The sequence below is a fragment of the Epinephelus moara genome, chromosome 20 (assembly GCF_006386435.1).
Source record: "Epinephelus moara isolate mb chromosome 20, YSFRI_EMoa_1.0, whole genome shotgun sequence".
Lineage (NCBI taxonomy): Eukaryota > Metazoa > Chordata > Actinopteri > Perciformes > Serranidae > Epinephelus > Epinephelus moara.
The window spans coordinates 7,424,132-7,440,929 of record NC_065525.1 but is presented as its reverse complement, the minus strand read 5'-3'; the positions used below and the strand labels follow the sequence as shown (position 1 = coordinate 7,440,929).

At 40.4% G+C, this 16,798-nt stretch overlaps 1 protein-coding gene across 1 annotated transcript in view; it reads left to right on the top strand.

Annotated features, from left to right (window-relative positions):
• The window catches only part of lonp2 (lon peptidase 2, peroxisomal), a 32,724-nt gene extending 18,940 nt beyond the window's left edge, over nucleotides 1-13,784 (top strand). Inside the window, exons 12-17 of the mRNA XM_050072393.1 lie at nucleotides 878-1,004; nucleotides 4,726-4,865; nucleotides 7,228-7,316; nucleotides 7,856-8,063; nucleotides 10,558-10,748; nucleotides 10,830-13,784. Of these exons, the coding sequence (XP_049928350.1) occupies nucleotides 878-1,004; nucleotides 4,726-4,865; nucleotides 7,228-7,316; nucleotides 7,856-8,063; nucleotides 10,558-10,748; nucleotides 10,830-11,060 (986 nt within the window). The 3' untranslated portion in view covers nucleotides 11,061-13,784. The remainder of the gene's footprint in view (nucleotides 1-877; nucleotides 1,005-4,725; nucleotides 4,866-7,227; nucleotides 7,317-7,855; nucleotides 8,064-10,557; nucleotides 10,749-10,829) is intronic.
• The last annotated feature ends 3,014 nt before the right edge of the window (nucleotides 13,785-16,798 follow it).

Below are 16,798 nucleotides of genomic sequence, written 5' to 3'. Positions count from 1 at the left end.
AGATAAAGAGTCTCTGAGTTGTTTGGGGCCAAGAACAATAACTTCAGTTTTGTCTGAATTTAACATCAGGAAATTGGTGCTCCATCCAAGTTTTATGTCTTTAAGGCAGTTATGGAGTTTAGTTAATTGATTACTTTCTTCTGGCTTCATCGATAAATACAACTGAGTATCAAGATCAAGAGCAAGATCCTCTGATAGTCCACTGCAAAGTCCAAGAAAGGAGTTTAAGTGTTTGACTTGCGATCTCTGAATAAATGTCAACCACAGAAGACCAGAATTATGTTAGGTTGAGACATGACCTTAATGTGTGATAAAGACTGACAGATGCTTGCTTGCATCTGTCACAGGTCAGACTAATCCCAGGAAAAAGTCTTGAAGGCTCGACCTAGGACTTATGAAGCCAGCATAGTCTTCAATCGACAAGGGCCACTTCTCACACAAAAAGAGTGAATGCTTTTTTAGTATTTTCGACCTCTGATCATCTGATACATCAGTTGCAAAATCATTTTCCCAGTTTTTCTTTATCATTTAGAGTGGCAAGTCTTCCATAACAAATATAGCTGTATAAAACCTGGATATTGTTCCCTTCACCTCTGGTTTGGTTTCTAGGAATAAGTCAAGAGATGTTTATGGTGGCAGGGAAGGAAATTGAGTGATGTGATTTTGTATTAAGTAACTAAAGAAATGATGTGCTGGTAAAGTCATTTTATATTTAATAAAATTACACTATTAGTTTGAGGGAATTCAGTAATTTTAGGGCAGAAGTTTATAAATTGAGGAAACAAAGTAATAGTTTAAAACAACTCAAGCAATATTAGTACTCTTAATGTAAATAGAGGTGTGTGTGTGTGTGTGTGTGTGTGTGTGTGTTTTTCAGGCTACACTCAGGAGGAGAAAGTGGAGATAGCTCACCGTCACCTGATCCCAAACCAGCTGGAGCAGCATGGATTAACTCCTCAACAGCTGCATATACCACAGGACACCACACAGAATATAATCAGCAGGTACACACAGACACCAGCATTTTAAAAAAAAAAGATACACAATGAGAAAAGTAAATTGACTTCACTTAAAGGACAACTTAGGTATTTTTCAACCTGGGCCCTATTTCCCCATGTGTATGTGTGCGTATGATTCATGGGTACAACTCGCTCTAAAATTGGTTCAGTATTGAGGGAGCTGGCAGCCGCGAGGTAGATATGGGGGCAAATGTGTCCCGTATAAGTTTGCGCATTAATAGTGCTTTTTTTTGCCACTGACCGGTTCAGATCACCAGTGCTATCTCTGTAAATAGCATACTAAGCGTTTCCCTGACCCTTAATCTCTTCCCAGCCGTGACGTCATCTCGCGAGAGCTTCCTCTTGTAGTCTTGTAGACATCATAGTCTCATTTAACATGTGCACCAGTGCCTCCTTGTGCTGGTTGTATTGAAAGATTTGAGAAAATTAACAATAACCAAAATTAAAGACATTTGCCGTATGTGTTTATTTCATTTATGCCTCCACACCATCGCTAGGCTTGGCAGGAGGCATTATGTTTTCTGGTTATCCGTCTGTCCATCCATCTGCCCCATTCTTGTGAATGTGATATCTCAAGAATGCCTCGAGGAAATTTCTTTAAATTCAGCACAAATGCCCACCTGGACTCAACGATGAACCGATTAACTTAACAATCCGTACGCTAATCATGACAAAATTTCACACAAATGGATAAAATGATGATGTGATGACATTACATATCTAAAAGGTCAAAGGTCAACTTCACTGTGACATCATAACATTCTGCAAAACACTTTTCTGGAACAGAAGGGAGACATTTGGTCAGATACTGAATTGGTGAAACTAATCTTGGGTGCCCGCCTTGAATCTGTGCTGATTGTGTAGATCTTCGGTGCTCATGAGGGGAAAGGTGTGCGAAGCTCCATGTTTTCACAGACATGGATGCAAACTGTATCTGCAACTTGACTGGTGTGAAGAGGCATATAACTGCAAGGCAGCAATTCTAGTTTTAGTTAGTTTAATTTTTTTTACTCTTTTACTCTTTTTACGCTTTTAGATTAGGTTTAGGTAGCTAAAGGAACCTTGGTGTGAAGATGCTTGTAATTATAAATGAGCTGTGATGACATCTGAGGACAGTTTGCCCAAGAAAATACAGTATAAACGTATTTACTCAAGTACTGTAATTATGAAAATGTGAAAACACTTGGAATGGAGTGTCCCAGTTTTGAGCCGTTTCTCACAGCCATTGCAAATTATGATTTTGCATGGAAGTATTATTCAACATCATTATTATCAACATCACCACAGTCCGTTAATGTAAGGACTTCCAACAGGAAACCCTTCAAAATTGAAACCCTGCTGACATGTTGCAGTTGGTCCTGGCTATTATGTGGATGGTACTAGATATGCTAAATCCAGGCAAACACCGTTGCAGACCAAGTATGCTCCCAATAGCAATGACACTCTTCTTTTAATTAATTGTTTATTTATTAGAAAAGGTGACTTCTCAATATACAATATTCAGATCGTCATATTCACATGGGTCCTTTTCCAGTTTTTCTGTATAAAAGAAATATAGCAATACACTTGTGAGTAGTAATTAGGGTCCTAAGAGTATGGAGGTCTTAACTTAAGACCATCAAAGACCTCATGGAGCATGGCCTTTTATCCTCCTCTGTGTGGTCAAGGTTGGCTTGTCCCCAGTCTTCATTGCCCTCTCCCCCAGTAACATGTAATTATCTAACTTGACATACTCACAGTGAACATACTCAGTACAAAACTATGCACATCAGAACCGAGAGGGTTTACAAGTTCATCATTTCAAATTAAAAAGTGAGAGAGTACTTGAAATTTCCAGTGGGGTTATACAAAGTCTGCTCGGGATGGGGTTACAAATTCAATCCATTTATTCCAAATATCGTAGAATTTATCTTTTTGGACTCTTAAAGATTATTATTCCATACCAATCTTCTAATGTTGGTGGTGTTGGATTCAATCATTTTCTAGTAATAGGTTTAGCAATGATACTCTTCAATGGCAATCTGCTTTTTTTTAGAGTGGGCGGAAGTTTGCTGCATAGATCAGCCTCTCATTGGGCGGAACGAGCCACCCGCTGAAGTCCCGCCCTACCACCTCCAGTTGTGTAGCAGTTTTCAACCGTTTTCAACACGTCCTTTACTACCTTTTGCGGTGTTTGATCTTGCGGGGATGTAGCCATTTTTCTGCCATGGTTCGCGTCCTGTAGGCGATATTTTTGTGGGCGTGTTACACCAAAACCTGTTTCCCCCCGGCAATATTTTTGCAAGCGCACCGTTGCTGTGGCACCGCCCAGAACGACTGTGATTGGTTGAAAGAAGTACAAGCAGCCGGGGCGTTTTTTTCTCCAATCTCAAAGAGAAAGGTCTGGTGAGCGAGACTAGTTTTTTTTAAATAGAAATTTGTAGTAAAATATATATTCATTATGTCACCATGTATAGGTATAACAGATTTTTAGACAGTTTTGTCCTGCTGCAGTAAAGACTCAATCATACGGAGCTCATATATTGCATGATACAACAAAAGGGAAGAATTAAATCCTCCAGATTAATATGGACATCGGTGCATGTTCACCCAAGAGCTTCTACATTTAGCCTGCCAAGGACAGATCCAGTGAGTGATGTGTGGAGCAGAGGGCTCAGCCAGCTGCCACCTGCCATCTGAGGCTAACTCAGAATTCCACTTCTTGTCATCACAGGATGTCATTAAGTTGTCGAGCAGTTTAGTGGCTGTTTGTTTTTAATGTTGGCCATTACTTTTCAGGCAGGTTGACCTTTTGATCAGGGAGAACATCTTTCAAACAGATGACTGAGGGCAGCCTCCTGTGTGTCTGTGAGCATCTGCCTGAGTGTTGGTGTGTTGATCTGCTCAATCCTTTAGTTAGAAAATAGTAAAAAAAAAAAAAAAAAAAAAATGCTGATGACAATTTTTTTAGCCCAATGTGACACCTTTAAACTGCTTGTTTTGTCCCATCAAAATCCAAATGCATTCAAGTTATAGTGAAGAAAAGCAGCAAATCCAGACACTCGAGAATCGTCCAATTATCTGTCAATCAGCTTGTCTGTTAATTGGCTAATTGTTTCAGCAATAGTGCTAATATTTGTAAGTATAACCTACATGACAGCCTGATCAAACCGTCTGGCATGTTTAAAAAGAAATCAGCCAACATGTAGCTGCTGTTCCACAGGCTTCTGGACTCTTCAGATGGTGAGCAGTATGCTGCCTGCCGACCTGCAGAGCGTCTGTGCAACACTCACCACACTCCAGTCTGGTTACTATAGTAACAGCCAACAGGACACAGCTTGGTGCTCATCCTTAGAGAGATACTCCTGATTTTACTGGCTAAATGTCTTTTTTTAAAGGGATGAGATCAGGGTGGTTTGGGGTGAAGTCAGAGTGGAGAGGATCTAGTAGAAACCAGGCAGGTTAACAAAGATGTCCTTACGTACAGTATGAGTTATCATTTTTGTCAGGACATCAGACATTTAGGCATAAAAATCCAGCTCATTTCATATGGTTGGTTTTTCCTCAAGTCTTTGTTAATTTATTCTTTAATATATGGCACTGATACAAATCATCAGTATCATTCCTGACTGCCAATAACTGCTCAAATGAACTGGTTTGCCTGGTTTTGTGTTCCCTGCATAATTGTCTTCATCTGCTGTTTGTGTATGTGTGGTTGTTGTTTTAGATACACCCGTGAGGCAGGTGTGCGCTCCCTAGAGAGGAAGTTCGGGGCGATCTGCCGAGCTGTGGCGGTAAAGGTTGCTGAAGGTCACAGAGCCAACAAGACAGAGGCTTCAACCCCTGAGGGCCCGACACAGCAGGGGGGTAAGATCCTGAGCTCTCTGTCTGCGTCTCTGGGGGCAGATTAGATTAGTGGGAGGTAGAGGGTCACATCCTCTCACTCACAATAACACATCTACTAACATGTTCATATTTACAGAAATTAAAATGATCTGATGTGAATTAAATGCTCTTAATATAGTACTTTGAAATGTCAGTTTTTATTAGATAAATGCTGTAAATGTGCTGCCATCTGCTCAGATGATCGCAGGATGAGCTGCACTGATATAAGGCTTTCAAGCCATACAGAATAAAATAAACACATTAATATAAGATTTTTGAATAAGCTGTTTACATGGCTAATGAAAATTATTATTTCACTAATATTTCCATTTACATGCAGGCGTGCATACTCTGATAAACGTGACCCAACACGTAGTTCATCACGTCAGAATATGGAAAAGTTGAATGGCCAGAGCCACTTTTGTCATTTTTCCACCAGTGGCAGACACAGCCTCTCTTTCATTCCCTCAACCAACTTCTTGAAATGGTCTGTGCTGCGATATTTGTGCATATCCAAAAACTTGTTAGTATCCAAGTCTTTTATAATGTTAAAAGGTTTGTTTCTCCTTCTAACCAGAAATTTGGGCTTTTCTTTTGGGCCTTGACTGCACTTCACAGCCTTGCAAAGTGTTGGCGACTAAGTTTATGTGCAACACACAGAGCTGATAGTTCAGAGGCAAGGGGCCAAAACTGTCAAAAACTGCGGTAAAACCCCCAATTTAGATGATGTTCTGAATGCACTGTATACATGTCCAAATAATGCTCCTAAAACCCGCATAATATTGGCAATGTCACATGTCTTAATTGGAAAATGCTGCTTTTGGAATAAGGCCTAATTTGGAATATCCAAATGAAATATGCTGTTTACATGACCCGTATCTAATTCAGAATATTGTCATATTCTGAAAAATCATGGAATATTAGTGAGATTGTAAACATATTGAGTGTGATGTCAGTCTATACACACTACTAAGGCTGCGGTTGAATACTCACACACTAATAACTACCACAGGATACACCAGACCATCCTTTACAAAAGGAAAAGAGATAATTCCATCCCACAGTTTCTCACGGCAGCAACATTTTGAGTTTGGCCGTTCTTTGGGGAAACAAGTATGTTGTCACACGAGACATCCTCAGCCTGTATGAGCTGTAACAACTTCAAAGCACACTCAAGGAACGGTGGTAACTCAGCTGTTTGCTGGTTCTTAAGCTGTTATGTACATAGGCTTGTCAGATCTTTGCCTTGAATGTATATTTATGTCTATTAATATTTATTTTATATTTCCGTTAATGGAGCCTTGCAGCAAAAATATTCCACACGATTTTACTTGTATTGTTGGAGAGACCATAAACATCTTGAATCTGCAAGATCACGTCAACGTTTTAGCCAAATTATGGTTTTAATTTAACATGTTTTTAAACTTAAGAATGATGATGATAAAGGGAAGCCAGTGAAACCAATACAATGAAGAAGCTTCAGTAGTCCATCTTCAGGATATTGTAGTTTCACCATGGCAGACCCAAGTTAATATCATCCACCATTGCATAATTACGTAGCCAAGTGTAAGTGCAGTCATATTCTTGTGGCGCTGCAGCTGTCTTTTCCTTAGTTTTTATAAATTCTCCTACAGATCTTTCCTTGTCCTCACAGTGTTGAGGAAAGAACACTTTTTTGACAGTAGCATCAGTGTTGAGGAGAGCTCTAATCACGACCAATAAGTGAAAACACCTGTGTGGGTGTCCCATGGCCACCATGGAGTTATAGCTTATTAACACAAAGTAGTGCAAGTCAGATTGAAAGGGAACCAACAAAAGTAACCAGAGATTGGGTAGCTGAGGGTTAACAGAGGATGTCAGCAAGTCGCTTTGTGCTGCTTTGTAGAAAGCCCTCTGTGTTGCCAGGTAACAGATGTCACGGACACGCAGCACAAACAGGATGGTTTGTGTTTGATGTTCCTGTTCACTGTTTGTAGTTTTTACTGTTTGATGTGTCTTTATGTGTTTGGTTTTTTGTGCACCTTTGCATAATGTCAGCATGTGTGCATGTGTGTGTGACTTTCCAGTCTGAAATGCAACTATTGTCATCTCCGCTTCGTTCTGTCTCTCCCTCTTACTGAGGCCTCCCCTCCTCAGTTGCGTTAGTAGATGGTTCCAACATGCAGTGCACACGTGCATTTTAGTAATGTGATAATTCGTCATGCTCTGCAGTTACCTGATTCCAGACACATAGAATTAAATGAGAAACGTTTTTCCTTTTATCTGTTTCTGAGCCGTGTTACTGAGCTGTGTGACCAACGTCAGTACTTCTCAGTAGGATTCAGTTCATTTCATGTGTGCTCAGACAAAGCAGCAGCGCCTCCTGAGATGCCCATAGTGATTGACCACGTCGCCCTGAAAGACATCCTGGGACCTCCTCTGTTTGAAATGGAGGTAAGCAGGAACATCATCCACAACCCACAATTACAGCAACCTGTGTAGAGTTGACCTCCAATTGTTTCTTGTTCCTGTGGTTGTCTGAGCTTCTAAACCGCTCTCATCAATATAGTGGCAGTCTGTGAAGATGTCTCATAGCTCCATAACAGCTGCTGTACATAAAGTCAGAATAATGACAGCAGCTGCTTGAGGTGAAATCATACAGTATAATGTGAAACACAATACAGTTTCTCTTCTAGTGGGTGTTTTCTCGTCATATTTTGTCTTTTCGTCCTTATTTTCTTTGTTCCTCTCCCTCTACAGTTCTCTCACCCTCCTTCATACTTTTACATCTCTCCTCTCTCCCTCCCTCCTTCGCTATGAGGTCATGTTGGCCTTGTGTTTCACATTCATCCCTGAATTTATGAAGACTACGAACCCTCCTTGAAGTCTTTATGTTTTATCTGATCATTCCACCACCTACAACTTCACAGATGTTTTGTGTGTGTGTGTGTGTGTGTGTGTGTGTGTGTGTGTGTGTGTGTGTGTGTTGGAAGGTGTCTGAGAGGCTCACCCTGCCTGGTGTTGCTGTGGGCCTGGCCTGGACCCCCCTTGGAGGAGAGATCCTGTTCGTGGAGGCCAGTCGAATGGAGGGAGAAGGTCAGCTCACTCTGACTGGTCAGCTGGGAGATGTTATGAAAGAATCCGCCCATCTGGCTATCAGCTGGCTCAGAGCGAACGCCAAAACCTACCAGCTCACCAACAGTGAGTTCACACAGATATATACATGTATATACTGTACATGCCTGTAGTGAAATACGAATAATCTGTAGCACAACGTAGGACTGACAAGATTATTGACAGGATCCCTGCAGATATAGACCTTTTGTTAGAGTAACATCCTTTTTGTCCAACCAGAAACAGCCCCAACATGGCTATCTCCAAACCCACCAGACTCCATTTAGATAAACAGTCATCTTGTCATCTTAAAACAGACTTCATTCAAAGTCCACAGCAACAAAATAAAACTGACAGAAACCATTTTGGTTCATTTTTCCACTGTCTAACCCAACCCTTAATTCACCCAGTTAGATGTGAATATATGCTCCCTCTGTACATGCTGAAATTACTGTTTGTTTCAATAGGGTCTGGTGGATTTCGCAGTCACAATTTTAGGGCTGTTTTTTTTTTTAAAGGATCTAAAACTACCAAAACAGTGTACAATTGTTAAGCCACTTGTAAAATTAAAAAAAAAGCTTTGAGCTACCAAAGACCTGTAGCTCTTGAGATTGCAAATCCCTGCATGATAACTTTAGCACATCATCGTGCAATTCACTCACACACTCACATACTAGTCTATTACTTTATAGCATCAATGGCTGTAGGGGACTGATCTCATGCTAAGTTTAATTCATCTCATGGTAAATGTAATAGTCTCTCTTATGTGAGTTTAAAAGCTGCACCACATTGGGTGATCTGTATTGTGATGGTTCCTTAAAATCTTTTGGGGATCTGGTGCGGCAGTTCAATATCCCTACGTCTCAATTTTTTAGGTACCTGCAACTTCGACATATGCTGGTGGGGATTTTCGGGTCCGGTGCGGTGGTTCCCCAAAATGCAGAATTCCTAGATAAAATTATAAAGAGTTATGGAAAGGGGCACGAGGCGGCTGTCTATTATTCTATGATGATTCAGACTCTTGGCAACGGGCCCATTTCAGCTTTGCAGAAGACATGGGAAAGGGATCTGAATCTGACATTCAGTGATGAAGAGTGGAACAGAATTTGTAAAAGTGTTAAAGTAGTTTCAAGGGATGCAAGAGTACGTCTTATTCAATTCAAAATTATACATCGTTTTTATTGGACTCCTTCCAGATTATTTAGATTAGGGTTATTACCCACATCAAATTGTTGGCGATGCAAATCTGAGGAAGGTGATTTAGTTCATGTTTTATGGTCATGTGATAAAGTCCAGCAATACTGGATCAATATTTATGATAATTTGTGTGAGATCACAGAGATACAAATGCCATTTATACCTAGATTATTTATTTTGGGTGATGATTCAGTTCTGGTACGAGAGGATAAACATATCAAAAGTTTTGTCCAAACCAGTATTATGATTGGCAGACAAATACTTATCAGAGGATGGAAGACGGAGGGGGTTCCCTCTCTTCAAGAGTGGGCTGTAGAGATGGCACGAGTTGCAGCATTTGAAAAGATGTCATATAAACAACTGGGTAGATTGGATCTATATGAAGCAAAGTGGGGCAAATACATAAAATTTTTAAAGGGTTCCTGAAAGGGGTTGGATGGTGGAGAGATGCAAGTTTTCATTATTGTGAGTAAATACAGAATAGTGCTTCTTATGTGTTTGCATTTTATCCAGCTATTATTGCTTTTATTTTTTCATTTGTTTACCAACTATCTCTTTAATGCAGTGATTACTTTGTGCTGTATTAACCTTGTTTGGAGTCATTTTCTGTGTCTAATTTTGTTATAGTTATTTTGTGTTTTGTCTACATTGATGCAGGCTGTGTAGCTGTAATAGCTGTACATGAAGGAGCACAATGGTTGATGTTGGTAACCAGAAAGGGATCAGCATGGATGGTGGTGGCTTGGGAAGGGTTTGTTTGTTGGGGGAGGGGGGTTACTGTTCCTATTGTATTGTTAAAACAATGAAAATAAAAATGTTAATCACAAAAAAAGCTGCACTTTAACTGCATTAACTTGCTGGGGGCAAGGACTGTTTCCCCCCCCTGCTGACTCCGCCCTCATCACGCCCCCCCCACTGACTATGACTAGACACAGACTGTATCTACACCATCAAATATTACCTCAAGTAAAAGTAACTTTCTTGTAAAGTTCTTTTAATCTTTAAAATGTATCTGTCTGAAATTTCTGACAACCGTGTATTTAAAAGCCTCTAGGCTTTAGTTTTATCATTAATACATATTTTGATATTCTTATTGCTTTGAGGTGTAGGGCAGATATCAGGACACTATTTTCACTTCACTCAATCACTTTTTGTTGTATGGCTGTATAAAATATTTTGTGACGACTATCCATTTCATGAAGGGGATTAAAAACATGGTCATGTTTTGTGCTACCTCAGGTAGGGCTATCTGAAAATCTAAAGCTCTTTTAAGAATTTATGCCCTTCTACCTTTGACATCAAAATTCTGCCTTCAGGCAGCAAGTAAGTTGTGAATTATTCTAATTAACATGCATTTAAAGCTGATATCTGTGTGTCTGAACAGTGGCGGGGGGTCCAGACCCGCTAGAAGGGACAGACATCCACCTCCACTTCCCTGCTGGAGCTGTCACCAAGGATGGTCCCTCTGCAGGTGTTACCATAGTAACCTGCCTAGCATCGCTGTTTAGCGGCAGATTGGTCAGATCAGACGTTGCCATGACAGGAGAGATCACTCTAAGAGGGCTGGTGCTGCCGGTGAGTTATCACACTTCAACACATGATAAAATGTGAATCGGTTTGCAGTTTCAGCACACTGGATTGGTGTGTTTTCCTCAGGTGGGCGGGATCAAAGACAAGGTCCTGGCGGCCCACAGGGCAGGAGTGAAGCGCGTCGTCATCCCTAAACGCAACGAGAAGGACCTGGAGGAGCTTCCAGCCAATGTACGAGCCGACCTTGACTTCGTCACCGCCACAAACCTGAACGAGGTGCTAAATGCTGCCTTCGATGGAGGGTTTCCAGGAACAGCCAGTACCCACACACACCCTCAGCTGACCAGCAAACTGTAACACACTGATAAATGCACACACACACAGTGACAATGTGAAGTCCTAACAGAGGAGAGAGTGTGTCAGCAGCTTGGAGCCTAATGAGTCTACTGATATGCAGTTGCAGAAAATGAGTTAATGCAGTTAATGTGCACAGCTGTAATCCTGACAGTCATGTTATTGTTTTAAGATTCTTTGCTGTTGTGATCTTTATGATCAGATTATTATTTTCCTATTGAAGACATAATTTGAGGTAAATCACGCTTCAATCAGAGTCACACCCTGTGGGAGAATTCACTTTACATGTACAAGTGCACAACAACTCTGTCATGTGACGTTCACTGGTACGGCATCTTTGTAAATCACATATTGGCATTACAGACACAAAGACTAGATTCAGGTCACGTAACATCTGAGTGTTGTCATGTTGGAGCCCTTCAGCGTTCAGCCTCAGTTTTGAAAGACTGACTGGCTGCACTTTTCTTTGATATTTGCATTATAGTAACATCACTGCTACAGTCAAGTGGAGTGGATGTGAGCTCAGTAAAGCCACAGCAAACATTGTGCTAATGGTTTGTGTATGTGATGATGGAATCTGGTGAGATTTGTTCATATGGGCTGTTTGAATGGCTTTGATCATCATCATATTAGATCATACAGTATCCCATACTGAGGCACTGCCTGCCCGAGGTGTGGAAACAATTTCTCTGGACAAATATTCTTATGATGACAAAATCTTAAAGCCCAGTTCAGACCAAAGATTTGCTATAAGACGAGTTGAAACAGGCAGCTACTTGCAATGCAATGTTCCGCAACATTCTGTAAACCTGCCAGTTCACACCAATGCAACTAGATGAGACATTGTATCATCTCTATGCAACAACTCTTTGTACTTCCTCCAGCCTTTCAGGCTTATTTTGTGGCTGAATATAATGTATAGCTTCTGAAAACATGGATGAGGATAGTGATAGTGAGATGCTGGCTACAGCTGCATTTGTAGTAGTGATGAAACGGCTGAAAACAGAGACAAGACCAGCATCAGATGGACTGTATTCATAATAGATACGCCACAATAATATAAGTAAGCAACGATAATTAATTAGTCAGTGAGAGTGTGTTTGTGTGAAGGGGGGCATAGGCACATACAGCAGGCAGCAGCAATGACCCACCATCCCATTCGACATCAGCACACCATAAGGAAGGGAACAGAAGGCTCGGCAGGGATGGAGCACTTGCCCCAGCAAGTGAACATTCTGTCTGTGGTCATTTTGACTTAACCAGTGGACTTCACCACAACCTGATTGGCTGTAGAAACAGGAGACGAGTTTTACACTCTAAAACGAGCTGCCAGCAATTTTCCCAGCTGATTTACAGGTGACACCATCAGCCGGCTTGAGTCGAGCTCAGACCGGCCAGTTCACACCGCTGCAACTTTTCTCTGCAACGTTCTGAAACTGTTTCATCTTGTCGCGAATCATTGGTCTGAACTGGGTTTTATATCTTTCCCATTAAAAGCTATGGAGAAAGTGACCAAATGCAGTCAAAGGTTGTCAGAGTAGTCATAAAAACTGCATGGATAAATAAGTTTTACACTGTCCCTTTAACCTCCAGTCAGTTTGTTGGAAAAATATTTTGTTATATTTCATCACCTCATTTTTTTTTCTAACTTCTTAATAAGTTTATTAGCATTAGCTTGCTAACTGAAATGCTGTAGCTACTGTAACAGTAATGCTACAGCAGTATACAGTGTACTATAAACAGTATTTGATTAACATGACGTGTGCTGGCTGGTTTAATTGTGTGACGAACATTAGCTTCAACCAGGTAGCTAGCTGCATCAATAGGCTGGTGCGCAGTTTGCGTAGCCACTTGTGTTTTCAGATAAGCTAGCTAGCTTAAAATTGCAGTATGTAGGATTTAGGGGGATATAACAGTTGCTGCGTTTGTGTTACCGTAGAATGAGCTGTTACTATCTACATGGGGATCCTCAGCATCTGCCATGTTGCACTGCCATTTCTCTACAGTAGCCCTGAATGGTCAAAACAACCACTGGCTCAAGATAGAGCCTTTTGCGTTTTTGCCTTGGCCATCATAGTTAGCAGCCCCTCCGTGACGAGCAGCGTGAGAAAAACACAGATTTTTTTTAATGTGAAACTGGTTTATTTCAGGTGAAGAGGAAGAGACCTCTACAGATAAATCAGCTCTTGGTAAAAACCTCCTGAACAATGAACACTTAAGGAATTCTAACTGGGAGTTCACGCTTGGCACACAGGAGAAGTTTCAGCTGGTTGCCATCTGCAGTTCTCACCACTAGATGCCACTCAATCTGTCACACTGTTCCTTTAACAGTCTTCTCAAAGAATGAAAGATGCAATTGTCCTTTTTTCACTCAAATGAATGGAGGTAAAGGAAAAATTATTAAGTTGTTTCAGACAGTGTTTGAATCATACTGACTTCTACTCATTTCAGCACAGGGGTCAGAGGTCAGCGACAGGCAGAAGTAGGTCAGATCTGTGTCTTGTTAGTGGTCTGTAGCCACAATGCTGCACTTCCACAAAGGTGTTGACTAAAGAATGGTTTAAAATTCCTTTTATCAGTATGAATGATGGATGCTGTAGAAATCTGTAGCACTAATGACTTTTAAATACGACATGTATGATTTCATACTAAACCAAGATGCGCCTGTGTCCGATTAAGTAACTAAAAACTGTGAGTTGAATTAAAGATGCTTGAAACCTTGAGAAAGTGTTTTCTTATTCCTTAAGATGTTCTTGTCCTTGAGTCCATCTGTGCCACAGATTTTTTTCTCCCCTGTAGCGATGTAATGTGAAACACTGGTGTGCAGTATGTTTTTCCATATTCAGACAGCCATGAAAAGATTAATGGAGCCATGCAGAGGATTTTGCACGGACACATTAATAAAAGCCAAGAGCATCAAAAGATTTTTATCGGTACAAAACTGATTTTGCAAACAGCGGTTGGGACCATTTTAGAAATGCTTTCTTGAAACAGAATATGTAAACACCAGTGGTGATAATTCGACCAGTGTGAGGGATTGTTTTTGTTGTGTTGATTTTTCAAATGACAAAAAAAACTAGAATGTTATGGTGTGCTGCTCACAGGCCCCTGTGTGTGTCTCATTACATTGAGAAGTAGCAAATAACATTCAACCTGCAATAACTGATTTTGGCCACGTGAGGGCAGTGGGCAGAAACTGTCAGCAGCAGTGACATCAACAAGTTATGGCAAACTTGTCAGCAAACAGCTGCTCATTTACACATGTAGCAAATAAAGTAGAATCCATGTGGAGTCATGGTTCTGTCCACCTGATGAATGTCCAATAGTTTTTTTTTTTTTAACTCTCCAGCAGCTCCTGAAAGAAATATGTGTCTCATTATCTGCTAAAGTCTTACCAGCTAATGGATAACTTTGTCTTTTGCAGACAGTATGCACCAAGTTTTTAAAGCTTTGTTTTTTAGTTAAAAACAGCTGCCTGATGCTGCTGAAAATAATTCTGAGTGTGAACAAAAATAGAAAAGTTGTGGGCCAGGAAACCAAGACAATGATGTAAACATTTCCTATATTAGTAGAGCAGAGTGAGTCAGGTGGATTCTGTGGGTTTATCATGTAATCATTTGATTCATTGTTCATAAAATATTGATTATATCCACTTTGCTTTTCCGTAATGGCACCTAGGTGATTGTACATGAGAGGGATGGTTGACAGCAGCAGGTGAATCATCTTCCTGGAGGCTGTTTGTCAGACAGGCCTGCTCATTGGCCATTTTACTTGACTGCTCTTGTCACACTTTGGTGATGACATGCAGCTATTTGATGAGAAGCACTGGGGAAAAAAGACTTTCAGCAGTTTGTTAGCACAGTGCTGTCTTTAGCTTGGACTGCACGTAGGCAGAGCCTGAAGAGGGGAGAGCGGGGCTGGTTGGGACACTTTTGTATCAACACAAAATGACATTACTCACAGACCAGAGTGAAGGCGGGTAATTTGAAACACTTTTTAGTAGATTACCAAGAACACCACATAAAATTCCGCAGACTACCTCAAGTGTTATTTTTAGTGTATGTATCTCTGCTCCATCTCTATAAAGACAATATGTTGCCAACTAAAATACTAAATAAATTTGAACTTTTAAACACATTGAGCGCCCCTACTTCACTCCCATGACATGTTCAGGTAAAATGACACTGTCATGTTTTTTTTTGTTTTTTTTTTGTTTAATGGTTAAATTAATGTATCAGTCCAATCATTGATTCATTAAATCATTAATATTATGTAACTATTCATTTGTCTACAATGGACATGAATATGTGTGCTTGTGTGTGTAACAATTATGGCTAATTGTGGACTGACATGGACCTGCTGCATCATCTTTAATATTTTAAAGTGACGAAAATTCAAAAAATGTGTGTAATAAGACAAGGTGACACACAACCGCACAAGTCATGATTTTATGGCACCTGGTGGCCTACAAACATACTGTTTTCACTTCAGAAAAATGTCCCATTTTAGCTTCATTTTTTTCCCCATTTTACCTGAATGCATCAAGCACTCACTCAAAACCCTAAAAATAAAAAGTAAAGTGTATTGTGAAAATATTTTGATCATAAGCAGTTAATAAAATACAAGATCTTACAACCAGGGCGGCACGGTGGTGTGGTGGTTAGCACTGTCCCCTCACAGCTAGAGGGATCCTGGTTTGATCCCAGGAGGGAGCCCTTCGGTGCGGAGTTTGCATGTTCTCCCTGTGTCAGCGTGGGTTTTCTCCGGGTACTCCGGCTTCCTCCCACAGTCCAAAGACATGCAGATTGGGGACAGGTTAATTGGTGAGTTGGTTAGTAAAACTAAATTGTTCGTAGGTGTGAATGTGAGCGTGAATGGTTGTCTATCTCTACATGTCAGCCCTGTCCAGGGTGTACCCTGCCTCTCGCCCAATGCCAGGAAGTGCAAAATTCAGCCTGTGGACAGTTGGGACTCCTTATTCTGGGCTAAAAAGATACATGCATGTATATATAAAATTTACATGAAAAAAAAGAAGACTACACTTGAAAACCTTATATTTATAATGTCATTTGTTCACACATTTCCTTGAGAAAAAGGAAACATTTGTTAAATTATTATTTCCATAAATTACTTAGGGTTGGAATCACCAGAGGCCAGACACATTGCTGAAACATGGAATTTGGCTTTTTTCAGAGTCTTCATTTGAGTGACACCTACATCAGCTCAATATGGTTACTATAGGCTACATGTAGCCAATGAGTTTGTTCATTTGGGAAAAAAATAAATAAAGTCAATTTTAGAGTTGGGGGGAAAAAATAAATTGTTGAACTGTGCATATTCAAAGTATGCTCAGGGTTTGAAATGTAGGACTAAGTGAAGTTCTTCCATTTTTTTTTAAATGGGTAATTAATTCAGCTTAACATTATAAATCATTTAATGAATGTAACGTTCACTCACTTACTTCACACGGGTCTTATTCAATCAAGATAATCAGTCTTTGTCTTGTTTTGTCTGCATGTTGTTGATTTGTAACAAGGTCAGAACCAAAAACAATACTGTCCCAACCAACCCCGCTCTCCCCTAACGTAAGCCTTTTAGAGACAGATCTGTTGGACTAGCCCAGGATCAGACATGGATCCACATGGAGTGGACGTTAGAGGTGTTCAAACCTCAGCAACTCTGCCACCATCCATGCTAACAATAATTCACCTTCATTTTAGTGCATTTATGCTGTTTTGGTG